The sequence below is a fragment of the Apiotrichum porosum genome, assembly GCF_003942205.1.
Source record: "Apiotrichum porosum strain DSM 27194 chromosome Unknown scaffold_8, whole genome shotgun sequence".
NCBI lineage: Eukaryota > Fungi > Basidiomycota > Tremellomycetes > Trichosporonales > Trichosporonaceae > Apiotrichum > Apiotrichum porosum.
In genome coordinates this window covers 472,785-497,412 of record NW_021167115.1, presented here as the reverse complement: position 1 = coordinate 497,412, position 24,628 = coordinate 472,785, and the positions used below count along the sequence as shown (strand labels likewise).

General features: G+C 59.4%; 12 protein-coding genes across 12 annotated transcripts; 4 read left to right on the top strand and 8 right to left on the bottom strand.

The window, feature by feature from the left end:
* Window positions 1-52: 52 nt before the first annotated feature.
* EHS24_008959 (uncharacterized protein) lies at window positions 53-1,043 on the bottom strand (the record flags this gene model as incomplete). The annotated part of the gene is made up of 7 exons (XM_028624258.1): window positions 53-138; window positions 175-300; window positions 360-569; window positions 610-654; window positions 690-764; window positions 799-870; window positions 908-1,043. The coding sequence occupies 7 exons, from the start codon at window positions 1,041-1,043 to the stop codon at window positions 53-55; spliced, it is 750 nt and encodes a 249-aa protein (XP_028475330.1).
* A 716-nt stretch (window positions 1,044-1,759) lies between these two features.
* On the top strand, window positions 1,760-3,826 carry EHS24_008958 (uncharacterized protein; the record flags this gene model as incomplete). Its single annotated transcript, XM_028624257.1, has 5 exons — window positions 1,760-1,779; window positions 1,820-2,379; window positions 2,420-2,733; window positions 2,959-3,329; window positions 3,364-3,826. 5 exons carry the CDS (start codon window positions 1,760-1,762, stop codon window positions 3,824-3,826), a joined length of 1,728 nt encoding a protein of 575 aa, XP_028475329.1.
* Window positions 3,827-3,861: 35 nt separating this feature from the next.
* Window positions 3,862-4,882, bottom strand: EHS24_008957 (uncharacterized protein; the record flags this gene model as incomplete). Its single annotated transcript, XM_028624256.1, has 3 exons — window positions 3,862-4,050; window positions 4,102-4,538; window positions 4,588-4,882. 3 exons carry the CDS (start codon window positions 4,880-4,882, stop codon window positions 3,862-3,864), a joined length of 921 nt encoding a protein of 306 aa, XP_028475328.1.
* A 683-nt stretch (window positions 4,883-5,565) lies between these two features.
* On the bottom strand, window positions 5,566-7,305 carry EHS24_008956 (uncharacterized protein; the record flags this gene model as incomplete). Its single annotated transcript, XM_028624255.1, has 5 exons — window positions 5,566-6,313; window positions 6,355-6,736; window positions 6,783-6,932; window positions 6,986-7,195; window positions 7,248-7,305. The coding sequence occupies 5 exons, from the start codon at window positions 7,303-7,305 to the stop codon at window positions 5,566-5,568; spliced, it is 1,548 nt and encodes a 515-aa protein (XP_028475327.1).
* A 594-nt stretch (window positions 7,306-7,899) lies between these two features.
* EHS24_008955 (uncharacterized protein) lies at window positions 7,900-9,283 on the top strand (the record flags this gene model as incomplete). Its single annotated transcript, XM_028624254.1, has 3 exons — window positions 7,900-8,748; window positions 8,815-8,962; window positions 9,006-9,283. 3 exons carry the CDS (start codon window positions 7,900-7,902, stop codon window positions 9,281-9,283), a joined length of 1,275 nt encoding a protein of 424 aa, XP_028475326.1.
* Window positions 9,284-9,362: 79 nt separating this feature from the next.
* On the bottom strand, window positions 9,363-11,568 carry EHS24_008954 (uncharacterized protein; the record flags this gene model as incomplete). Its single annotated transcript, XM_028624253.1, has 2 exons — window positions 9,363-10,899; window positions 10,946-11,568. The coding sequence occupies 2 exons, from the start codon at window positions 11,566-11,568 to the stop codon at window positions 9,363-9,365; spliced, it is 2,160 nt and encodes a 719-aa protein (XP_028475325.1).
* A 562-nt stretch (window positions 11,569-12,130) lies between these two features.
* EHS24_008953 (uncharacterized protein) lies at window positions 12,131-14,371 on the bottom strand (the record flags this gene model as incomplete). Its single annotated transcript, XM_028624252.1, has 4 exons — window positions 12,131-12,994; window positions 13,048-13,170; window positions 13,212-13,310; window positions 13,478-14,371. 4 exons carry the CDS (start codon window positions 14,369-14,371, stop codon window positions 12,131-12,133), a joined length of 1,980 nt encoding a protein of 659 aa, XP_028475324.1.
* A 433-nt stretch (window positions 14,372-14,804) lies between these two features.
* Window positions 14,805-15,401, top strand: EHS24_008952 (uncharacterized protein; the record flags this gene model as incomplete). Its single annotated transcript, XM_028624251.1, has 3 exons — window positions 14,805-14,809; window positions 14,903-14,963; window positions 15,003-15,401. 3 exons carry the CDS (start codon window positions 14,805-14,807, stop codon window positions 15,399-15,401), a joined length of 465 nt encoding a protein of 154 aa, XP_028475323.1.
* A 212-nt stretch (window positions 15,402-15,613) lies between these two features.
* EHS24_008951 (uncharacterized protein) lies at window positions 15,614-18,575 on the bottom strand (the record flags this gene model as incomplete). Its single annotated transcript, XM_028624250.1, has 2 exons — window positions 15,614-16,386; window positions 16,436-18,575. The coding sequence occupies 2 exons, from the start codon at window positions 18,573-18,575 to the stop codon at window positions 15,614-15,616; spliced, it is 2,913 nt and encodes a 970-aa protein (XP_028475322.1).
* Window positions 18,576-19,226: 651 nt separating this feature from the next.
* On the bottom strand, window positions 19,227-20,343 carry EHS24_008950 (uncharacterized protein; the record flags this gene model as incomplete). The annotated part of the gene is made up of 4 exons (XM_028624249.1): window positions 19,227-19,650; window positions 19,711-19,798; window positions 19,872-19,980; window positions 20,035-20,343. The coding sequence occupies 4 exons, from the start codon at window positions 20,341-20,343 to the stop codon at window positions 19,227-19,229; spliced, it is 930 nt and encodes a 309-aa protein (XP_028475321.1).
* A 680-nt stretch (window positions 20,344-21,023) lies between these two features.
* Window positions 21,024-21,686, bottom strand: EHS24_008949 (uncharacterized protein; the record flags this gene model as incomplete). The annotated part of the gene is made up of 2 exons (XM_028624248.1): window positions 21,024-21,364; window positions 21,482-21,686. 2 exons carry the CDS (start codon window positions 21,684-21,686, stop codon window positions 21,024-21,026), a joined length of 546 nt encoding a protein of 181 aa, XP_028475320.1.
* A 604-nt stretch (window positions 21,687-22,290) lies between these two features.
* EHS24_008948 (uncharacterized protein) lies at window positions 22,291-24,262 on the top strand (the record flags this gene model as incomplete). The annotated part of the gene is made up of 11 exons (XM_028624247.1): window positions 22,291-22,335; window positions 22,434-22,460; window positions 22,497-22,564; window positions 22,616-22,765; window positions 22,803-23,112; window positions 23,160-23,237; window positions 23,278-23,412; window positions 23,452-23,520; window positions 23,561-23,690; window positions 23,733-23,940; window positions 23,980-24,262. 11 exons carry the CDS (start codon window positions 22,291-22,293, stop codon window positions 24,260-24,262), a joined length of 1,503 nt encoding a protein of 500 aa, XP_028475319.1.
* Between the last annotated feature and the right edge of the window lie 366 nt (window positions 24,263-24,628).

Here is a 24,628-nt window from a genome sequence, read left to right as displayed (position 1 = left end):
AGACGCTATATCCATGGCTATGCTACAAGTCCTGCCTCCTGTGCCCTCTTACTCATTCACAGGACTCCTGCCAGTGCGACAGCAAATCTCCGAGTGACTGAGGGGGTCCATTGCAGACTTCGGCAAAGGTACGTCCAGCTGGGTGTTAGGAGTGGTACAGCGGGGGAGACGTACTCTTCACGCTACGTCCGTGCTCGTCGCCGTCTTCGCCACCAGCGCCCCAGGGATAGCCCTTGCGGTGACCGGGCAGCACGACAAGACAGTTCCTCTTGATACCCCCGTCCGCCTTATACTTGTTATCTGTGTAGACGAGAGAGTACTCTAAGGCATGAGCCACAATACCAGGGGGATGTACGCACCGTGGTTGGTCAACTTCTGGCCGTGGAGGATAATGTGAAAGCTCTGCTTCTCGCCGTCGCCCTCCTTGATGACCTTGAGTGCATGGCGGAGCTTGGCCTCCTCGAACGCGCCATCCTCGTCCTCGTCGTCCTCCTCGTTGACGCTGTCGTTGTCGTCGTCGCTCTCGCCCTTGCGGTTGACGATACTGTAGCGACCAATGTCCCACACCACTGATGTCAGTTGCGCGCTCGCCGGCCTAGGACAACCCACTGGTGCCCCGAGCTGTTCCTCGTCCTGCGGCACGACTCTCGGATCCTGCAGTCAGCTCCCACGCAAAGAAGCAGTCATACCTTCGACGACAGCGTAGTTGAGGTTGTGCAAAGTAGTCTCAACAGCCTGATGCTGGTGGTGGTCCTTTGTAAGACCTGCTGTTAGCGCCGAATGCCTACAAACACACACCCAAGGGGCCCTTGGGAATAGCCCACGAGATCAGGTCGTCGTCGAGACGGAGGCGGAGATCGTAGTGGTGCGCTGGTTTAAGCATATGAAGTGGAATACAATAACCTACCGGTCGCCTGATGGCGCTGAATGACGAAGAAGTTGCGCTTGGAACGGAGGTGAGACTCCCAGCGGTCTGGCTCTGCTGCGCCGCGCTGTCGTTTGCTGAGGCGACCTTGGTGCACCGCAAGTACGTATTCATTCATCCTTTTGGTGGAGTCAGCCAGGCTGGCTCCAAGATGCGAGTCGAGTACCGGCCGTGGAGACCTTTTGAAAGAATGAGTGAATGTGACAAAGCAAGAGAGGTGTTGATCTCGCCACCGAAAGTATGTACCGAAGCAAAGCCGCGCCGCCCAGTCAACGTGACACGAGTTGACTCACCCCCGCTGATGTCGCGGATCGTCCCGGCTGTCACATGCGCCGGATCGCTATGACTCAATCGTTTGTACGTTTCTAACGATGATCTTGTACCGTGCAAGGTCATGTCATGCGCGAGGATGGATTGCAGACTGCAGCGGTTGCACAGTTGTCGTCTCGCTGGTTGGGTCGTAACGGGAGCGGACTCGGATCACCGACTGCCGAGCGGCCAGGGACAATTAGCGACCAACGGAACCCTGTTCTCCGCAACCACTCCATCACTGATGAGCCCAGACAGTCATCCAGAGGCCACTCCGTCGCGTCGGCGACGGTCTACCAGCATCCAGTTGGCGACGACAGGCAGCTCCAAGAAGCCCCGCGTTGGTTATGCCTGCGAAGCATGCCGTAGGTAGCCTGTAGCACAGAATAAGTTCCACATCACTGACAGAAAGGCAACCGCAAAATCGCCTGCAACGGCGCCTCACCTTGTGCACGATGCATCCAAGATGACCGAGAATGCGTCTATGTCGACAGGCCGAACCGTACCCCCTTGACACGCGTTCGGATGACCGAGTTGGAGGAGCGGTGCGTAACCAAAACGCCTTCGTGAACTGACCCCCTCCAGAATCTCAGTTTATGAGCAACTGTGGGCTTTGGCAATTCCCGGGTTCACTCTGGAGGACGCGTACAGAAAGTACCAAGAGATGGGGGTCTCAGGCGTGCGGAGTCTTGTTCACCAGTACCTCCCTCGCCGCGCAGAAACACGGCCGCACTCTGGCATAAACACGCCCCGTCCTCCCACAAGAGCGAGGTCTCCTGCGGATCTCGACGCAGCCGACCTCACACCGCTCATCGCTGTGGTGCATGACCCGAACGAGTTTGAGTGGCACGAGGGCCAGGTTGCCGGAGCGCTGGACGGCATGGGCGTCGATTCAAACACCGAGGAAGGTGTCAGCTACCTGGGCTTGTCGTCTGGTTCAACCTTTGTCAACGTGATCAAGCGTCTCACGCCAGCACACACACTTTCAGTGTCTCCCGAGAACTTTACGTCGTCCAATCTAGACGTGGAGAGAATACTGCGGCCTACAAATGGAAACCAGTTGCGGCAGTCTACAAAAGCGGTCCATCCGCTCCCTCCCCTGTCCGAGATCCTCCCGTTTGTCGACTGCTACTTTCAATACTTTCGTGAGCGATGCTGGCCTCGCTGAACAATACTGACTCGGAGACACCCTCACACCTTTGGTGCACGAACCAACCATCAGGGCTCAGATTACCGGTGCACTCCCAATCTCTACCAAACCTGGCCAGGAAGTCTTGATCTTCATGGTGTTCGCGATGGGAGCGTTCGATCTCGCTACCGATGACAGCGACCTGGGTCACCAGTATTATGAGATTGCGCACAAAGCTCTTCAGCACGACCTTCTCGAAGAGGGCTCGCTGCAGCTTGTCCAGGGACTGGCCATCATGGCGAATTACCTTCAACGCTCAAACCGTCCCAACGCCGGTCACCTCACCATGGGCCTTGCCATCCGAATGGCTGTGGGTCTTGGCCTTCATACCCCTCTAACCAGTTGGAGGTGCTCGCCACTGGAACAGGAGATGCGGTCCCGTGTGTGGTGGGCCCTGGTGACAATGGAGGCTGGCTGCTCGGTCACGTTTGGGCGACCGCCAGGAGTCGGTCGAGCGCAGCTACGGTCTGTGCCGCTTCCTATCAATTGCGATGACCAGGTGAGTGTCTGACCGAATAATTGTGGCTTACCCCAGTATCTCACCGTTTCAACGGTTGCAAAACCTGCCAACTCGTCCGACGTCACCCTCTACTCGGCTCTCATCACTCAATCGACCCTCGCCCAGGTCACTTGCTCCGTCCACGAGGCGATCCTCCAGTCCCGCCCAGCACCAACTCTGGAGCAGATCAAGGTCTATGACGCAAGAATCGTTGCGGCTGTCGAATCGTTGCCCTCACATTGTAAAGATTGCCCTGGTGGTCCCTACCGCTTTGCCCATTGCGTTCAAGTCTGGAGGGTGCGCGACTTCCGCGCAATCCTGTACCGCCCGATCCTGCTCGCTGCCGCATGGGACACCAGGAACGGAGGCCGGCGGTCCATCACTGCCGCTACACGGGAGGCAATAGAGTGGGTAGATGGAATGGCAGCGGCTGACATTCAGGATCTGTCGCACACTTGCACTGGACAACCTCCACGACATTGGCGAATTCTTCCTTGCCGCGGACGGTTGTTCGACGCGCGTCGTCGAGTGGTACACACTCTACTTTGCGTTCCAGTCTGCTTTGGCTATCCTGTTGTCGGTTGTCTGGGAGCCCTCCCACGTGGATGCTGAGAAATGGCGGAGTGCGATTCACTCGACTGCCTCGTGGTTCCGGCAAATGCGCTCACTGAACAATGTTGGGCACAAGTATGCCCAAATCCTTGAGAACATTGTGAACACGGTCCCGACGCCTACAGAGACCCATGGCCTTGCTGCTGCACTGGAGGCGTACAGTGGGCTTGAGGAGCCTGCCATGGATGTGGACCGTTACTGGCTCGAGATTATGGGCAACGAGCTGGCGCTTCCAAACGTAAACCAGACGGGATGGTGGGACCAGTTTATACAAGCACAATCGGAATACTAGGACAATGTGCATTGGTTTGAATGTAATTATTACTGTTAGAACGCCGACTCGAGCAGCCATCCGCCGTCAATCACAACATGCGAGCCAGTCTGGTACTTGTTCGTCACGACACTGAAAATGCACTGGGCATAGTCGATAGCGTTTCCAGGACGCGCCAGGGGGATGGCCCACTGCTTGCCGCGGAACACCTCGGGGTCGTCGGGCGAGTCGATGACGGTCATGCCCTAGCAGAGTCAGGTGTTTTGTCCAGCCAGAGCAGTTCACAGCTTACGTACAGAGGGGAAGTATCCGGGACAGATGGTGTTGACACGCACAGCCAGGTTCCTGCGGGCAAACTCTGTCGCCATCTGGTCGGCGAGAGAAATGGTGGCCGCCTTGCTGGCGTTGTAGTTGAGCTGACCGCGCTGGGACGTCTTGGTGATACCCGACATGCTCGAGATGACCACCACGTTACCGGGCTCGGGGAAACCACCAACAGTCTTGGCAGCGCAGAGCAGGGGCAAAAAGGCAAACGTGGTAAAGTAGTAGCTGGCCGTGTTGATCCTGTACGTGTCGAGCCAGCGGTCAAATGTGTCGTCGTTGAACATGGTGCTGGAGATTCCTTCGGGGGTCTGTTCCGCGGCGTCAATGTTGGCGTTTCCCTGAGAGACACCGTGGTTGTTGACGAGAATGTTGATGTAGCGCTCTTCCTTGGCCACGGCGTCGCGCAGCTCTGCAACCCGTCAGCTTCTGAACCGCTGTAACCCGTAAGCTGTACTCACTGACAATGCCCTCCTTGGTCGCAACGTCTGCCTGGATGGGGATGATGACACCAGGCCCAGACTTGGGGCTAGCCTGCTTGGCCGCCGACTCGAGGAGCTCCTTCCTCCTGCCGGTGATGTACACCTTGACACCATTCTCGGCGAGCGCAGCGGCAGTGACCAGACCCAGTCCGGTACCACCGCCAGTCACGACCGCCACTTGACCCGAGACATCGAACAGGTTGGCGGTCTTGAGCGCACCGGTGCCGATGGCGGACTTGCCGAGTGCGGTGCTGGAGACAGAGTTGCTGGTCATGGTCGTTGGTGTTGTTGGTGTGGATTGAGTGTGCGTGTGAGCGTGAAAGCGGGCATGATAAGTGCGCGGGCATGCTAAGTGCGCGCTGGACCACCGTGATCCGGGTTGCTGTGGCCCGGCTCGGCGGGATCGCCGCATGTGGTCAGTCAAGCTGAAACCACACTACGGACCACAGTGGTCCGCGGCTGCCCACCGCCCACAGCCGACGGTGACGCAGGCCGAGGTGGGCTTTGAGGCACCCTGCACCCTGACCGTGATTCCGGCGGCCATGTACCTCAACGGCGCGGCCTGATGCTTCGTACACGATCTACCCGGTCGTCAACGTCGTTGCCAAGCTCATAGCCATGGAAACAAGCTCAGCAGGTGTTCCCCCATGAGCCTCGCCACGCCGCTCGAACCGGCGGCAGTTTGAAAAGTGGAACCATTTTCAATGCCGTCAAGCCAGATGATCGGCAGAGATATGAAAAATAACGTAAAATACGTCAAAAATGGGGGCAGTTTGCTCCACACCTCGCTCCACTGGCGATGCCCACCGAAACCGTTGCCGGACATGCTTAACGAATGAAGAGGGTCCTCCTAGTGCCAAGGCAGACATGTGGGGGGGTGCTTGGCTGCGTTTCGCTCCAGCTTAGAATACGCTTGTCACTTCCAACTTCAATTCATATTTCATGGTATGGTTCTTCCTAAGCACTCTGCTGCTCAAAGTGGTCGGGGTGGGACTTCTCCACAGGGCGGCCATCGCGCGTGGCGTAGCGGACCATCTCGTCGTCGTGCAGGTCGTTCTGGAGAATGACCTTGCGGTAGGCGTTGGAGGTACGGGGAGTCGACTTGCGGATGAGGAGGTCGACCTGCTCGAGCGAGAGGCCCTTGGTCTCGTTGATGCAGAAGTAGGAGAAGACAAAGGCAACGCAGCAGCAGCCACCCCAAATCCAGAAGACGTTGGTGTGGAGGCCAGCGTTGCCAGGACCGCTGTTGACGAGGTAAGGGGTCACGTAGCCAATGGCAAAGTTGAACAGCCACTGAGTCGCCGTCGAGAGGGACATGCCCTTTGTGCGGACCTCATACGGATACGTCTCGGACGTGATAACCCACGCAAGGGTACCCCAAGTAGACGCAAAGTGGGCTATGTAGACGCATACGAAGGCGACGAGCGCACGTTGGGCAGCAATGTTGGTCGTAGAGGTAGCGACACCGATGGAGGCGACAACGAACTGGCCAACGGCCATTCCCGCCGCGCCATACATCATCAGGGTCCTGCGCCCAAGACGATCGGCGGCAATCATTCCCGGAATTGTCATTCCAGAGTTGACACTGTTGACAGCGATGCTGATGAGGAACGAGTCGGCGATGCCAGTGTTCTGGAAGAACTGGGTGCCATAGTACATAATAAAATTGATGCCCGACAGCTGCTGCAGAGCCTGGACACCCATTCTGCGAAGTCAGCTGGGCCCCACATGGAACAGTAAACGTACCCGGTTGCGATACGAAGGATGGTCTTGCTCTCGCCCATTTTGAGACAGTCGGCCCAGCTACCGCTGCCACTGTTGCGCTCGTGGTCAAGGTTGGCACGGATCTCGGCGTACTGGTTTTGGACCTCGTCCGACTCGATGGGCTTTCCGAGCAGGCGAGCGATAGACTTGCGGCCACGCTCGTCCTTGTCCTTGAGAATGAGCCACCTAGGCGACTCGGGCAGGATGATTGTACCGGCAATAATAATTGCACCCCAGACGAATTGAACTCCAATTGGGATACGGTAAGACGAATCGTCCGGGCGATCCTTTGTGGCATACACCACGCACGAAGCGACGAGGAGACCGAGGGTGATGAAGAACTGGTAGGCAGAGACGATGAGTCCTGGGAAATGTTTAGCACAGTGTGTCAAAGAGGATGGATGATGTACCTCTCAAGTGCTTAGGAGCACATTCTGCTTGATAGATGGGCACCAGACACGATGTACCGCCGACTCCGAGACCAGCAAAGACACGACCAACGGCAAAGCCAGCGACGCTCTTGCAGGCGGTCTGGAGCGCGACACCGACAGCAAACAAGGCTTCAAACGTAGTCAGTGTCGTATTCAAGAGCAACCGAGCGAGAAGGGCCTACCAATGTAGAAGATAATTCCCCAACGACGACCGATGCGGTCACCGACGGTGGAGCCAAGAAGGGCACCCAGGCAAGTGCCGATGGAGAGGATGGACGTGAGGAGAGAGTCTGTGCCGGTGGGCAGCATCCATTCGCCATTCTCGAATTTGCCATAGACTTTGAGGAAGGGTACCATGGTCTTACAACCAGCAATGTAGCCAGTGTCATATCCTGAGACAACGTTAGTGAGGTTGCCTAGCGAGTCCATAGTGTGGCTGCGTACCAAACAAGAACCCCGAGAACGAGGCAAAGGCGCCCAGTACCACAGCGAGGGCGGGCATGGCGAGAGGTGTGAGATGGGCTGAGAGTTGAGGGTTGGCGTTGGGGGTGGGGGTTGAGAGTTTGGAGTTGGGAGTTGGGAGTTGGGGGCACCGCTGCGAAAGGTGCTTCATATATGGGGTCGTGGAGGAGGTCCCGTGGGGTGGGCGGGGTACTCTGGACCCTTCCATGTGGAGTCGCTCGCAACGCGCGCTGCGCGGCGTTCAGTGCCGTCGCTTGCCGTTCGTCTGATGCATGTTTAGCGCAAGGTACAGTCCGGCTGCTCCCGCAAGGCCAGAACGGACTGCAGTCCAAGGGGTGTGTGTGACGATGAGGCACCATCGCAGCTTGGCGGATTGGAGTTGTCCGGATTGGAGTTGTCCGGGATTTCGATCTAAGTTGCCGGATTACCGAGTTCGCCACACCCGGAGCACAGCGCTCCGGCGGCGTCGATGGGGTGGAGCGGAAGACTGTGGGCCGGTGTTGTTGCTTCCTATTGTGTGTCTTGCCACCGCACGATGTGGTCCTGCATGGATTTTGCTGTCTCGTCGACATTTTAGACATTTTAAAGACTGGACTGCGCATCGATCATCATCACACACTTGTCGCCAGCCACAATGACCGTCAACACACTCGAGTCCTCAACGTGTGTACTCGCACTGACAGAGGGCCCCCCCCGAGCTGACACTCCCAGCGCCCCCTCCGTCGCCGGTCCCGACGTCAAGGTCCTCTTCATCGGCGCGGGCAACATCAACTTTGGCTCGGAGGAAGGCCCCTGGAACCACTCGAAGCGACTGGAGGAGAAGCTCGGTATGCGCCTCAAGGTCATCGGCATTGTGGACCCGGCGGTCAAGCGCGCCGAGGCTGTTCTCGCCGCCAAGTCGCTCGCCCTCGCGGCACCCGCTTACGCCGAGGCGATCGTTTACCCCTCCGTGTCGACCGCGACGGCCGCTCTGGCCTCGTCACCCCCCGACCTCGTTATTCTTGGCTGCCCTCCGGCGTTCCGGGGCACCTCCGACCCCTCCCAGGGCTTCAATACCGAGGAGCAGCTCACCGACGCGTTCCCAGCGGCTGCCCTGTTTGTGGAGAAGCCCATCAGCACGCATCCAGTGGACGAGACGCACAAGGTCGCCGAACTCCTCGAGAGCCGCAAGGCCAACTTGGTCAGTGTCGGGTACATGCTCCGCTACTCGGCTGCGGTCCAAAAGATGAAGCAGATCATCGCGGAGAACAAGCTCGAAGTTATGATGACGTCGGCGCGGTACGTGATGAGCTACGAGCACAGTCTCAAGCTTGGATGGTGGAACAAGTCGGTCGACTGTGGCCCGATTGTTGAGCAGGCCAGTGAGTTTGAATATGTGATCAATGGCACGCGGCAACTGACAAACAGCACACTTTTGCGACCTGTCGCGCTACTTTGGTGGCGAGGTGGACTTGGAGAGCATCCTGGCGCACTCGATCGAGTGGTATGAGAAGCCCGGCAAGCTGTCAAAGGTACACTAGCATACCCTGAGTCCCAAGCTGACATCCAGTTGAACGTCGACGAGAGCCTCGTTCCCGAGGACGAGCGTATCCCGCGGTTCACGTCTGCGACGTGGAAGTACGAGTCGGGTGCCATTGGCCACCTCGAGCACGGCGTCGCGCTGCAAGGTGTCGAGTTTTCCACCGAGCTGGCTGTCTGTAGGTACACTGTGTGCCATGTGTCACCTGCTAACAAGACCAGTCTGCGACGGATACCAGCTCAAGCTCATCGATCCATACAACCGCCCGACACTCTATGTCCGTCGCCCGGGAAACGATGCCGACGAAGTGCACCATTTCCACAACGACGACGCGTTCCTCAACGAGATGGAGACGTTCGTCGACCTCGCAGAGGGCAAGGAGGCCAAGATCCCCGTTCTGAGCAGCTACGCAGACGCGGTCAAGACGTATGAGATGACGTGGGCTATTCGGTGGGCGAGCGAGAAGACTCGCAGGAAGAGGCCTGCAACCGCTGCGTAAATGGACCATAGTGTTGTGATTGCATTAGACGTCGTGAATGAACACTCTTTTTGTAACCTTCTTTCCTCCAACCTGCCTTCTACAGACGTGTGATGCGAATCACCTTGCTCTGGAAGTCGCCCCGCATACGGTACGTGAGACCGACCTGCATGAGCTCGTCGCCACTGACACGACGGTCGTCGACCTCGTACCACGCCTGCGGGTCGAGGCCGTCCAGGCGGACCGGCGGCATCTGGTTGTGGATGACAGCGTCACGGACCTGGTACAGCAGGACAAACGACTTGGTGCCATCCTGAGCGACATACTGGACGGCGGGCCAGTTGGACTCCCACGGGGTAGCGAGGCGATACATCTCGCCTGTGATGACGAGCGGCGAGATTTCCTCGGACAGCGCAATCAGACCGGGGATCTGGGCCTTGTCCTCGTCGCTGAGCTTGTTAATGTCGAGCTCAAAGCCAAAGCTGCCGCCCATCATGGCCACATGTGCGCGGAAGGAGAAGGGCGTGATTCTCTGCGTTTGGTGGTTGGGCACGGCCGAGACATGGCATCCCATGCTGCTGGCCGGGTAGCTCAGACTCGTGCCAAACTGAATGTACAGGCGGTCGTGGGCGTCGGTGTTGTCCGACGTCCAGTGTTGAGGCCAGTAATACAAAAGACCAGGATCGAACCGGCCGCCGCCGGACGCACACCCTTCCCACAGGATGTGCGGGAAACGAGTGGTCAGCGAGTCAATGACACGGTATATGCCCAACATGTACTTGTGTGCGTCGCTGGGGTGGGCGAGTTCGTGCATGGCGCGGTTGTTGTCCCATTTGACATATGAAATGTCTGCACTGGCGAGGATCGCGCCGATGGCGTCGATAATGTAGTCTTGCACGTCCTTGAGGCCGAGGTTGAGGACGAGCTGGTTGCGACCCTCGGAGCGGGGCAGGTCGGCAGCGTGGAGCACCCAGTCCGGGTGTGCCTCGTACAGTGCGCTGACGGGGTTGACCATCTCGGGCTCGACCCAGATGCCAAACTTCATGTTCTTGTCGCCGGCCTTGAGGGCCGTGATGCGCTCGACAAACGGTTTGAGGCCGTGCTTGAAGCGGTCCTTGTTCACAACCCAGTCTCCCAGACCAGCGCTGTCGTTGACGCGCGGGTGAGTGGATCCGAACCATCCGTCGTCCATCACAAACATCTTGACTCCCAGCTCGGCGGCCGTCCGGGCAATGGGGAAGAGGCTGTTCTCGTCCATGTCAAAGTAAGTTGCTTCCCAGTTGTTGAGGAGAGTGGGGCGGGTCTGCAGGGTGTGCTCCGAGCGCGACAAATGGTTGCGGTAGACCTTGTGGAAGGCGCGCGACATGCCGCCGAGACCATTGGGCGAATAAACCGTCACGCATTCCGGGGCTGTAAAGGTTTCTCCTGGAGCGAGCTTCCAGCTCAAGTGCATGGGGTTGAGGCCGATGAGTGCACGAGTGTAGCCACGGCAACACCGTTCAATCTCGGCGGAGAACGAGCCAGAGTACACGAGGTTAAACCCCCATGCCTCGCCGGTACGCTCGGTCGTGCCGGGGCGGACGAGGGCGAAGAAAGGGTTGTACAGGTGCGATGCGTAGCCTGCAAGACTCTGGAAGCTGTGGTTCTGGTCAGCACCATTAAAAAACATCGAACCAGACTCACCCTTGGGTTCCTTGCTCAACCTTGCGGCGGACCGTCATGCACTCGCGCGCCCAGTTGCCGTACTGGTGGATGAACTCGAGGTCGTCCGACGGGAAATCGACACAGATACTCGCCGCGCGCTCAAGGGTGATATCGGCCGAACCCTTGTTCGCGAGCGCCCAGCTCCTCGCCAGCGCGCCGCACCCAAACACCGAGTAGCTCAGCACAGCCTCGACGTCGCTGTACTTGTCCACCATGGTGACCTGGAGCGTCTTGACAACATTGCTGTTACCAAACGTCGCCGGCAGCCCGGGGAGGGGCGGCTTGCCGTCGATGATTGTGTGCGAGCTGTATGCGAATGCGCTGACCGTGTGGCCGCCGCTGCCGGCGTGCGAGATGTGGATGGCGGGCAGGCGCATGTCGCCGCGTCCAACGTCTGGAAACTCGCGTCGGCGCTGCACGCGCATCCACCCGACGACATCCGTGTCGGGTTCCGGCGTCGGGGCGGTGGCTGGCGCGCCGTAGTGGTCGAGCACGAGGTCGCCCACCTCGTTGACATGGAAGATGTAGCTGAATACCGAGGTCGAGAGGTGGAAGACGGGCGACGAGTCGGGCCCCGACACCTTGATTGAAACCGAGTGCATTATGCTGGAAGGGGAGATGTAGGGCATGCGTGAGCGCAAAAGGTAGCAGCCAGGTCTTTAAAGAGCAAGGAAGCCAAGCTTCGATGGCAGCAGTGTGGACGAGGGGGCGGACGGGATGAGGTCCGGGCCGATTATGGAAATAGCCGATGAGCCCCGGGCCATTATGATCGCCGGCGACCACGCCGAATGGTACTGGTGTCGTTATGAACTCTGACCATTTCGTCAAGGCGGGCAGCGTTGACAGCAATGTGGGAAGTGGAGATTGTCCAGATAGTGTCACTGCACTTGTGCAATGTTACCTCTCGTTGTGCCACCAGAGCTATGCCGCCGTTGCTCCCCGCTGGTGTGCCGGCGGCAAGTGCGGCTGTCCTGAATGATAAAGTGCCAATTGCCACAACGTCCCACCAGTTGCATGCCAAGCTTGCCTCCGCCTTGACATGTCTGTCATCTCACACAAAAACTCTACGTGTGGCACAAGAAACTTTGTGTATATATACAGCTATGCTACAACGATACAGGGTACACGCGAACGCGACCGTCACTTCCGACCTGCTTTTGCATTTTACGCGACCTCGGTCCAACCTTCAACGAGCGCGTCGACCGTCGTCGGGTCCACCATGCCATCTTCGCCTGCCTGCGCCTGTGCCTGAGCCTGAGCCTGCGCTTGAGCCTGAGCCTGCGATTGAGCCTGAGCCTGAGCCTGTGCTTGGGCCTGCGCCTGTGCTTGAGCCTGCGCCTGAGCCTGTGCTTGGGCCTGCGCTTGAGCCTGAGCCTGAGCGCGAGCTTGAGCCTGCGCCTGCGCCTGAACCGCCTGCACAACTCCCTCCACATCCATACCCTCCATTCCCAATCCCACACCGTCCTGGGTCTCCGTGGCGGGGTCATGTTCGGGCCACACACCGACCTCGCCACTCGCCCACATCCACGACTCGCCCGTGTCGCGCGGGACGTGTCCGCGGCGCATGACGGGCGGCGGCATGGTGAAGCGCTTGTGCGAGGGAGCCACATGGCCGAGACGCAGCGCGCCCACGGGCTTGGCTCCAGGCGAGACGTTGGCCTGCTGAGAGGCCGGGGTGGCGCGCAATGCCGCCTGAGCAGCGGAGATAGTGTCGAGCCTGCGATAAATCTCATCGAGCTGTGGGCTGCGCCAGGTCGGGGTGCGAACCTCGAGCACCTTTTCGGTGACGCCGTCGGCCCATCCGCCCTTGCCGGCCTTGCCAGTCTCGGGTGGGTTCGAGCCCAATACGTCTAGCCAGTGGGCGCGGCGTTGGTCGCGAATCGGCGCTGCGCTGGGGGAAGTGGCCTCGTCGTGCTCGTCCTCGCCTGCTGACGAGTACTCGGAGGACATGTAGTCGATGTGGAGGGCTGAGGGCGGGAGGTGAACGTCGCCGAACGTCGGGTCGAGAGCGGCCTTGGCCCTGCGTTTCTGTTTCTTTGTCGGGTCAGCAAGGGGGCAATGACGAAAATGACACAACCTACCAAGTCCTTCCTTGCCCAGCGACGTCGGTTCTTGACGTATTTCTCCTTTTTCTTTGCATGACGAGGGTCGACCTCGGCCATGTACCGTTTCGCAAAGTTCTGGAATGCAGTCCTCGCCGCGCCCTGATGGATGGGTCAGTCACCACACCGCGAGCAAGACCCACCTTGACAACCTCCTCCTCGAGGTCCTCTGGTGGCACCTTTGTCCAGCCGGTAAACGCTCTAGCCTCGGCGATAAAGGTCATGCATACGCGGTCGATCCACTGTTGTGTCAGCTGGCATGTTCGGCGGGTGAGTCACCGGTCCGCGTCACCGCTCCTGCACCGTCTCTGGTGCTCTGTCCCAGCGATGGCTCCTCAGGCGCGCAGACATGGTGTCGCCTCAATGACCAGCGGCCCCGCAGAGGCGTCATTTCCATTGATGCACTCACCTGGCTGTTTTGGCCGTCGCTCACACCGGCAGGCCAGTTTGGGACCCAGTACAGGCTTCCCTCGGGCTGCAAGTCGGGTGCCGTGAGCGCCGAGGGAGCCGGGAGGGCATCCTCTGGACCAATGTTCATAGCGAGCCGCATCTTGGTGCGGATAGCGCGCTGCAGCTCGATGCGGCGGCCCTTCTCCACGCGCTTGCCTGTGCCGACATCACGCATCGTGGGTTTGCGGCGCGCGAGGGGCGGCATTCCAGCACCGTGGCCCGGGCCCACGCCGACGATCCCAGGACCCAGCGCGCCGCCCACGCCCATGGATCCGATGGCTGAGCCAGCGCCCGCACCTGGTGCGGACGCACCGACCTGGATGTCGAGCTCTGAGAGGCCGCGCTTGCGGGTCATGGGCACGACATTGGGTGGTGGAGGGCCGACATTGTTGCCGGGGTGTTGTTGCTGCTGCTGGTGTGGATGCTGTTGCTGAGGGATATGGGAGTGGGGGACGTTGCCTGGGTGCTGTGGGTGTTGTGGGTGGACAAAGGAAGGTGGTTGTTGCTGCTGCTGCTGAGCGGCTTGAGCTTGCGCAAAGCTGGCCAGTTGGGACTGGAGAAGGGCATCTTGCACAGATGATGAGACGGGCTGGGATGTTTGTTGGTGCTGATGCTGAGCGTGGTGCTGAGCGTGGGCATGAGCGGCGGCGGCGGCGTGGGCAGCATGGCTGTGTGGGTCGAGCAGGTCGTCGCCTCCGCGCAACGCCAGCGCGCGACGGAGACGGATGACCTCTTGCTTGAGCTGGTCGGGGGTCCACCCGTCGAGAGCCGCGAGCTCGTCGCCCTCACTCAGCCCCTGTGGTTGGAGGTTTGCGAGGGCTGTGATAAAGGAAGCGGTGTGGTCCTCTTCCATGAGATTGTTGGGAAGAATGTTTTGGTCGTGAGAGAGGAGCGTGGACCGAAAGTGAAACCTCGTGCAGCGACCTATTATTATGTGTGCGGCTCGTTGGCTCTGAATCTCTCTCACTGCACCACAGGGCACGACTCGGTGGCGACAAAACACGGAGATGGGAGGCGGCATCTCCGTGGGGAATAGACTGGTCACGTGACTCGTTCCCCATCTTCAGGGCGATTCCCGGCTCTCGACGCGTCGGCGGCGACAAACGAAAGGGACACCACGAGACATCTCCAACGAACACAGCTCTTTCTCGACCTGTTGCTCTTCCCCCGTCTCCCCGCCTGCAGCTCCACAAGCAGCACACTGACACACTCCACTGGCCAGAACAAGACGTTTATCGACGCCTCCACGACCTCGTCTTCGCTTACTCGACCAGCTCCAGCCCATCATGTGGTACGTGCGCCAGATCTCCGTGCCAGGCCGACTGCGTCGCCCCGCAATGACTACTCTCCCCTCCAACCAAGCCGCGCTGACCTGTTTCTGCAGCAAGCACATTCTCAATGCCCAGGTCGCTATCCGCGCCCCATGCTGCCAGAAGTGGTATGACGTGAGTCGTGGGCGAGCTGCCCAACGCGGCGTGTCGTAGCTCTCATTCACCCTTTATACCTTTTACCCGTTTTTGCTGACGCCGCCGCCTTCCCGCTTCCGCTTCCAGTGCCCCGAATGCCACGCCGAGATGCAGGACCACGAGCTGCGCAAGACGATGGAGATGGTCTTCATGTGCAAAAAGTGCAAAAAGGCGTTCCGCAAGGACATGACCGAGTACGAAGAGGCCGACGAGTACTGCCCGCACTGCGACAACCAGTACGTCGTCGAGGCCAAGGAGCCCAAGGCCATGCTCGGTGTGGAGGGCGAGGACGCGCGCGTCGATGCGCGCATGATCAAGGACGACCGCGAAAAGGAGCGCGAGGGACGTAGCCTGTTTGGACGCGACCAGACCCACCAGCTCGACATGCCCACCCAGCAGCCTGGCCGGCCCATGTAAAGGGCTGCTGCCGCACTCATCCCCCCTCTCGTCCGGCGTCCACGAGTGCAAACGAGCACAGAGCACGACCATAACACACACTGTAGTACAATGCATAGCCAGGTCATAATGTCATTAATAAATGTCGACTTTTGCACAGAATCGTACACACACATACACACACGCCGCCGCCGCCGCCGCCCAGGCCCAGCCTGGCAATATACCCCACGAGGCTATGAGCGCAACGCCAGGTTACGCACCTCCCACAGCCGCTTCTCCTCCCTCCGCTCGCGGTCGCGCAAGTCTGAAGTGGACTGGGCGGGGCGCAGCGTCCACCCACGCATCTCGCGGCGGTGTCGGTCCTCGGCCTCTTTGCACTCTGCCCAGAGCTCGGGCGGAATCTCGGTGCCCAGCTGGGGCAACGTGCGCTCCTCCCAGCTCGCGGTCGAGTTGGCAATGCTGTGGCTCGTGTCCGAGACAAAGCGCTGGCTGAGGGCCGAGCCCGTGACGGCGGAGCCGTGGGCGCTGCTGAGACCGATGGAGACGAGCTTGCGGCCGGGCGCGCGTGAGATGGTTCCGCGCAGGTGGTCCTCGTCCTCGTCATCGGCCATACCCTCGAACGGGTCCGGCTCGTCCTCCTCGGGTGGACGCAGAGACACCCAGCACATCTTCTCGGGGTCAAACTTCATGTCGCCCACGATGCGGACGGACGATGGCGCGGTGGTCAGTGGCGAACCGAGCGACGAGCCAGTGTAGTGCGCAATGAGGGCTGGCCGAGTCGACGACGCGACGACGTCAAAGTCGCGCAAGATGGCCTCGTTACCCTCCCACCGCAACGTCTGAGGGTTCCAGGTCATATCGCCGACGACCTTCCTTTTATCCACAGCGCCGAGGTTCTTGATGAGCATAGCCGGTTGCCGGGGTCGCCTCTTGGACGACATTGTCTTCTTGCGGAGCTCGGATGGTTCACCCCTAAGCGTGCTGACCGGAGACTTGTTTTCCAGAGCTGCATTGTCAGTTGAGCCGCCACAAGCGTTGGTGCGTGCAAAACTCACACTTCCGTGGCCTTGCGGACGCCGGGGTAGAGGAAGTATCCACACGGAGATCCTCGATACCTTCCAGCTCGGTACCGTCGCCCCACTGTTTGGTTCGTCGTGTGGCTTCCATGCGGGAGCGGGGCCGAGTGGCTTCCCCGGCACGAGGGAACGAGTTGTGGATGGGCGGACGCATCTTGGCCAGCGAGGACGAGGTGGGCATCGTTAATCGGGATGTAGAGTACATTTGCCGCAGCTGAGGTCCAGTATGAGGATGGGGGTCGAGGTGGTGTGGTGGTTCGGCGTCGGCACGCTGGTGGCCCCCAGCATAAGCATCCTGCAGGCTTGCGAGAGACTGCTTGCGCACGACGGACGGGGATGGTGATGGTGGCAAATAGTGGAATGATTTTTGGGTTCGCAGCCGTGACGGAGTGGTTGGCTCTGGGCGAGCCGACGACGGTGCTGTGGAGGAGGATGGGACAGGTGGCGGTGGCATATCACCACCGGAAATCAAGCGTGGGCGTGACTGTGCACGGTGGATCTCTCGCGTTACAACAAGTGGTGATTCTGGTCGGGTTCGGAGAGCACCACCAGGCTCCCTTGGCGTGGGCGCGCCGCCCGAGACATTGCGCAGCCCCGTGGTGTGTCCGAGCGACGCGCCACCGGCACGACTGGTAACGTTTGGCGTGGGCGACTGGCGACCAAGCCGCTCTCTGTCCCCCGACACTGTCCGCTGCTTGCGCTCAGCTCCGAGCGTAAATGGGACCGGCACGGTGCGCATGCTGCGACGAGTCTTCTCCTTCTCGAGCCGGCGGCTGCTGAGGTCGCTGCGTGGGTTGTCGAACACCAGACCGTCCTCGAAGGAGTCGTCTCCCCGCGCTGTCTCGGTACGTTGGCGTTCTGGGGGTGGCGGCGGCGCATACTGTTGCTTCCGCTTTCTATCGAGGATCGAGTTGAGCACGTTGGTCCGGCGCGCAGCAAAGAGTGACATGTCGGGAATGACAAGGTCGGCCTCAAACCCCTCGTCGTCGTCGTCCATGTCGTCGTGCTTGATGCTGCTCTTCTCATGTGGCTCATCGCTCACACTTGTCATGCTCGTCTCAGAGGTACGATGCCCCGGGCTCTCGTCTCCCCAGAACGCGCCAGCCTTGCGCCCGCTTGTAGATGCAGTACTTGGGGAATCCCAGTCGGTCGTGACAGACGCCATGGAGGCACGGGGGCGCAACACGCGCGGTTGGGCAGAAGATTGGGTAGCGAGGGTGAGGTTCGTGAGATTGAGGGGAAGCACGAGGTCGTCTTCGAGATCGTCTTCCTCGAGTTTCAATGGAGGTGGGGGTGCTCGTGGGCCCTTGATGGTGCCCACTGGGGTTGCTGCCGCTGGTGGTGGGGGAGGAGCCTTGATGGTGTCGTACGCGGTACCGCTGCCTTCTCGACGGCGAGGAGGTGGCAACATGGCCTTGATTGTGGCTCCAGCTCGTAATGTGTCCTGGTCCTCGTCGTCCAGGTCAAAGCCCAACGCGTCCAGAGCGTTTGCGTCGGGCATGGGTTTTGCTCGTCCTGGCGACAATGACAGTTTCTTCAATCGAGGCTCTGCAGGGACGCTGCTAAAGTCGACATCGGCTTCCCATGCCTTTTCGATCGCCTTGGCGCGCGCGCGCACCGAGCCCATGGGAAGGCCGCCACCAGAAACACGTTTGGTTGCTGCTCCCAGGCGCGTAATGGTGCCCACACCGGTGGGTCCCTGTCCAACGACAGTGGCCGTCAGGGAGCGCAAAGACGACGAGGAGCCTCCCGATGTTGTGCGGGACGACGCTTTGGGTGTTGAGGACGATGCGGTGGACGAGGCGGCGACAAGGGCTGAGAGTGGGCCCTTGATTGTGTTGGAAGGGGTGGGAAACGCGTCCGGGAGGTCATCAAAGTCAAAGTCGTCGTCTTCGTCGTCCCGCTCCGGTAAGGGTTTGATGAAGAGCGACATCTTGTTGTGCATTTGCCGCAATGGCGATCCCGAGACGCGTCCGCTCAGAGAATTCCGAGACGATGACAGAGACGAAGGTGAGCCGCCGGACGACGAGAATGACTTGTCGCTCCCCAGATCAAATGACGGGTCCTCTGACCAGTCGTCTGAGGGAGCGGCGTGCCCTCCCGGTGGGGGGATGGGCATGGTGGCGGTGGGTGTATCGGGGAGGTGGGAATGGGGATAGGACTTGTTGTTGATGTGTGGGAGATACGGGCGAGGTGGGATGGGAGATGGACGCGTCTGTGCGAGAGGCGAAAGCGCGTGTTACTCGGGTTGCGCGAGGGGGTGGGCGTGGGGATACAGCCGTCCTAAAGTATGTTGAACATGTCGATGGAGGGTGGGGGAGTACAGTGTTCTGGTGGTAGTGGTGCTGTGATGCGATGGGTGTGATGGCAAATGGGGGGGGGTGGATGTGGATGTGTGAGAGGGATGGATGTTGGACGAAGATGAGAGCGAGTTGCACACCAAGGGGAGGGTTGTGCACCAACGGGGGGGAGAGGAGAGGGGGAGAGAGGTTGCGCACACCCCAGGCTCCAGGCACGGGCAGGCGGCAGCCACAGCGTGTCATAAAATGGGGGGGCGACATTACGGCTCATACAAAACATGAGACCCATTGCACGAAGCATATGGATGGGACAATGTGAGAAGAATGAGGCTCTGGCAAACAACATTAACAACACACATGCACGACACACACATCACACACATGCATCGGCTTCTTATGGATCCCCTCTGCAACTACTCCTGCTCCTGCTTCACGTATTACATTCGACACCCACAGCGCCACTCTCTGCCCTACGCACTCTCGCCAGTCCAGGGGAACGCCCTCTCTGTCCACCCAAGCAGCCGCTCAGCCTTGCTGCAGTCATAGAACCCCTCGTTGCCCTTGTACTCGCGACGGAAGTCTGTAACCTCGGGAAAGTGCTTCTTGACAAGCTCCATGCTGCTCGTTTGCTGAGCAATAGTGGGGGCCACCGTGAAGAAGGTCTCGTGGCCGCACGGGAACTGGCTCTCGGGGACCGTGAGGGAGAGAACGAACGCGCGCGCAAGAGCAGAGTTGGTGACCCAGCCCCAGAGGTCCTTGACGGCTCCCTTGAGCGAGTCCAGAAGCACGGGGTCGTAACCCAGCTCGTCAGTCACAACCCAGTGCGGGCGGATGGTGGCGATGCGCATGTCGGGATACTTGCGAGCGAAAGTCGCACCCTGCTGCTCGACAGCCCTGATTTTGTGCGTCAGCCGGGGGGGGAAGGTCATGTATAATGTATAGCCAACCACTCACACCTTGCAGAGCGAGTAGGCATCCTCCGGGTAGCATGGGTGCGCTTCGTCAAGGGGAAGGTAGTCCAGTCGAGGGTGTTTGGAGAAGACTGCGAACCATGAGCGCCAAACGTCACATTCCACGAAATCGGTGTTCTCCCCGACCTCGGGGCTGACACGCACTCAGTCCGACGGCGTTCACGCTCGATGCCAGTGCGACACGCTTGATGCCCAGCTGAGCAGCGACGTTGAGGGCGTTCCATGACAGTGCCGTGTTGGTGTTGTGGACAACCTGGTGGTGAGTAAGACTGCGGCTTGCGATGGATGACCATATGTTGCCACGTACATGCTCTGGGATATCACGCAGGAGGGGGCCGTCTGGGTTCTTTGGGTCCTGCAGTGAGTAGACGGCAGCGAGGTGGACGAGGGCATCACACCCGCGAACGGCCTCGAGGAACGCGTCGTAGTTGGCCAGCTCGGCCTGCTGGTAGGTGATGCGCTCGTGCAGGGGCAGCTTGCCGTGGGCGAGGTCCGGGTTGATGTGGTCGATGGCGACGACAGTGTGGCCGTCCTCGAGGGCACGCTTGACGATGCCGAGGCCGATATCGCCACAACCGCCCGTCACAGCAATGATCAGCTTTGGAGAGGAGGACATGATGTTAAGAGAGGTCAAGAAGAGACAGGTGACAGGATGAATGGGGAAACGAGCGACGACGTGGTTTGGGTGTCTCTCTCTCTAGACCAATGACCAAGAGGAGAAGGACGGCGGGTTGCGCCGTGTTGCGCTGTCTCAATCTCGGCGTGGTGCCGAGATGTGGCCTGGTGGGATCTTGCCCTCCACACCCCCGCCAAACCCGCCAGTTTCCGGTGCATCCCAGGAGCAACGTAGCGACGAGGCAGCGACGCCGCCGTGTTGCGCACAGGTAACCGCGAGCGCGCTCACATCAGTCAGCCCAGACCGGCCAGACCTCGTTCACCGGTGGGTTTACCCGGCTGGAACCAGCGTGCGGAGGTTCGACGCGCGCAGAGAGGTGGGCGCGCACTGACGCACTACTGTGTCAGTCCGCAGTCGCCAGCAATAGTCCGTCGAGGGTCAGGTTGGGAGGAACACCTGGAGGCTGCATGAAGACGCTTGTGGCCGGTGGTATACAAGAGAATCATACTACACACACGAGCTCGGCCACATCGGCCATTACAAGGGGCACACGGCTGCCGTTCGGTTGTAATAGTTGCCGTGTAATGTGCGGCCCGGCCTTAATCTAGCAAATAGGAAACACAGACGTCGCAGGATATATATATGCCGTGGCCGCCGTGGATGGGCCGCTGTCGAACTTTCTACACCGTTGCAGAGGCCATTGTGCCCGCGCGAACGGGATGGTTGTTCAGCTTGCCGTCAAAGAAGCCCTGTACAGCCTCGAGCGTCTGCTCCGTCGTCTCTTGGACGCCAGTCTCGCCCGCGTTCGTCATGGCCTCTTTGACAGTGACGCCCATGTCGCGTTCCAGCACCCGGCCCACAACGCTCGTCTCGGTCGTGACCGTCATGCTCGTGGTTGACACCGAGGAGGCTTCGGCTCCAGCCTCGGAAAGCACAGTGTTGGTGACTGTCGACGTTGATGATGAGATGGCCTTTACCTCACCGGGATTCGCGCGTCCGAGCATCGACAGCAGCGACGATTCTGAGAATGGAAGGAAGGCGTCAGCCCCGGCCCGAAAACCCAGTGGTTGTGCTTCTTCAATCGTCCTCGTTCCTCGTGACCGTGACGAGAGAGGTCGAGGCCCCCAGATGTACCTACCATTTGTGCCAATTGCCTGCTTCGCAACGGCCGCGGCCTCCTCTCGAATCGCGACGGGGTTGAGCGCCTCATGTCCAGCAGACCGCACTGCTACCGCTGCCTCTGAAGTCGCAGTGGCTCGCACCACTGCCGCGCCCTCGCTGGCCATGATCGAAGCCTCTTCTCGCGCCACCGTCATCATTTCGCGGAGCGCGACAGATGCCATTGGCCCGTGTGGTTAGGAGAGTGTAGAGGGGTTGTGGGCGGCCACTGGGCGTAGACGAGTTATGCAAAGGTTTGAAATGGGTGTTGTTGAGGTGTTAGAGGTGGCGGTTAAAATACTGCAAACGAGGTTCTCGATATAGCATGTGCAAACACCTCGTGCTGCATAGCATGATGTTGAGGACGAAGCCGACAACGAGGAAGGTGGGGCTCTTCCGCGACGGGTGCCAGGTACGCACCCCGACGTCATCGCGGACCCCGCCGCTCCAGCAATTAAGTTATTGATTCCACCCCCTTTTTAATCTCGACTTATATTTCTGGGATTTTATTTGTTTTATCCGCCACGTGGCTGAAAGCGAGGGTTCGAGGGTTCAGCGTGACTGTACTTTTGATGCCGCGCGCGTAATGATACTCTGAACGGTGCTGCTGCTCGCTGAGGCTTGCCCTTGTCCCGGGAGGAGGTCGTCCATGACATTGATCACTACATCCTCTCGCTTCACGCTCATTAGCCACACACACCTAAAGCCAGACGTTCGCGACCACCACGCGTCTAGAACTCGCCATATAAATCTCTCGGCAGGCGCGCTCCTCCCTTCCTCATACCCGCCATGTCCAACTCGTCGTGGCCACCTCAGCTCAAGTTTGTTGATCTCGTGACCCCCCTTCCGTCCGCCAATTAGCACTGACGCGTGACCCCCTCTGCAGAGCTTGGGTGCAAGATTGTTTGTCCAAAGCGACGACAGCTAACAAGGCTGCTGTCAATGCCGAATTAAAACAGGTGAGCTCCTATGGGGCGGCATAAGCTCACCGTTAGATCCTCTTCCAAGCACACCGAGACAACTCTGTCAACACGACAGACTGGTCAAAGGTCGAGCTCAACGCGTGTGTATCTTGGAACTTTGGACTGTGTGCTGTGACTGAACTGTTTCTCAGACTCAAGGCCCAGACGTACAGGACGGCTGTCGCTCCTCCCCCGCCTCCGCCGCTGTCGTATCCTACGTTCGCTGCTCCGGTGTATACCACCCCAGCAGCAAGCGTGACAACACCGACAACACCAAAGAAGAACAAGAAGAAGCGCAAGAAGTGGGTATCTGAGCACAGACGGATCTAACCCACTTAGTGATATCCACACTAATAACGCGACCACCACAACAACCACGACTACATCCACCTTCCCCTCGGCGTACACCTTTGAGTCGGCAGAGGAGGCAGAGGCCAAGGCGCGTCGCCTGGCGCGATTCCAGACCCCGGCCCAGCCCTCGTCGTCGAACGGTACCGGTGTCGGCCACTGGTTCAACCCGGACGAGGATGCGGGAGGGTCGGCTCTGGGCAGCAGGATATCTGGGGGACCCGTGTCTCCGACATTAGGTAGGAAGAAGCTAAAGGGCAAGAGCGGTCTTGGATACTCGGAGGTGCACGAGGCGGATCCCGTGAGTTGATAAGATCCTTTTGTAGGGAGCCTAAACTGACACCCCAGAATGTTATCGACTGGGACGCGTACACGATCCGCGGCACGTCAACCAAGCTGGAGAAGTCGTACCTCCGGTTGACGTCTGTGAGTTTCTGGGCTTGATGGAGGTAGCTAACCCCGCCAGGAGCCATCGCCCGCTGATATTCGTCCTCTGCCGGTGCTTCAGCAGACTCTACAGTTGCTCAAGCAGAAGTGGAGGGCCGACCATAACTATGCCTACGCGGTGGACCAGTTCAAGAGCATGCGCCAGGATCTTACAGTGGGTTTGGCATTTCTCGATAGCTTCTAACCCGTCCAGGTCCAGCGCATCAAGAACGAGTTTACCGTCGAAGTGTACGAGATCCACGCTCGCATTGCTTTGGAAGCAGTAAGTGTACCTCTGTTGGTCTTAATACTGACCTGCTCAGAAAGACCTCGGCGAGTATAACCAGTGCCAGTCCATGCTGCGCCAGCTGTACGAGTTGGGTCTGCCGGGCCACCCAGCAGAGTTCCTGTCGTACCGCATCATCTACTTGCTGCACACTCGCAACCGCAGTGGTAGGTCACACAACATGTAACGGATCGCTCTAACCCATCTAGACATGGCCTCCATGCTGTCCCAGCTCACGCCCGAGGAGAAGGCCGACTCTGGTGTCGCCCATGCCCTCGAGGTTGCTCGTTCCTTGGCGACGTCCAACTACACAAAGTTCTTCAGGCTCTTCCTTGAAGCGCCAGCCATGAGCGGCTACATCATGGACCACTTTGTCGAGCGCGAACGCGCACAGGCTCTCGCTGTCATGTCGAAAGCGTGGGTTCCTCGGTGGCTATGTGGAGCTAACCCGCCCAGTTACCTCACTCTTCCCCTTCCTTATTTGACAAAGACGCTGGCGTTTGAGTCGGACGAGGAGACCGACAAGTTCCTGTCCGAGCACCACGCCGCCATCTACGTCAATGTTCCGGACCCCAATGCCCCCGCGAAGCGTGACCCCGCCAACCCCTGGAAGTCCATCTCCAAGCCCAAGCCTGTGCCCCTTGAAGACCGTATCTGGGACTGCAAGAAGGCTCACCATGCGTGCGCGAAGGGAGTCGAAAAGTACCGCGTCGTGGACATCAAGGGCCAGGTCGACTAAAATGACAGTGGACCAAGTGAATCGTCGCAGCGGTCGGGACTGGTGGTCTCCTGAGGACTGCTGTCCGCTTCAGCACCAGTCATCACGTCTCCGTCTCTTTTCTTCCATCCCCACCACTCAAAAAGCGCACTCACGAGCGCCACCAGCAGCACAGCACACCTTCAGGCATCACCTAAGTTGTTCCCTCCGTCTCGGGCTCGTTTCTCAGGCTCTGGCTCTCTTGCACCTGCACTAAGGGCGAACACGGATAGGACAGACCCTCAAGACCACGGAAATCATGGTAAGGACGCGTCTCCCCCTCTCTGTTTTCTCATCTCTTTCCACTCTTTATCCTGCGTTTTTTTGGCGCTGTTGTACAACCCACCC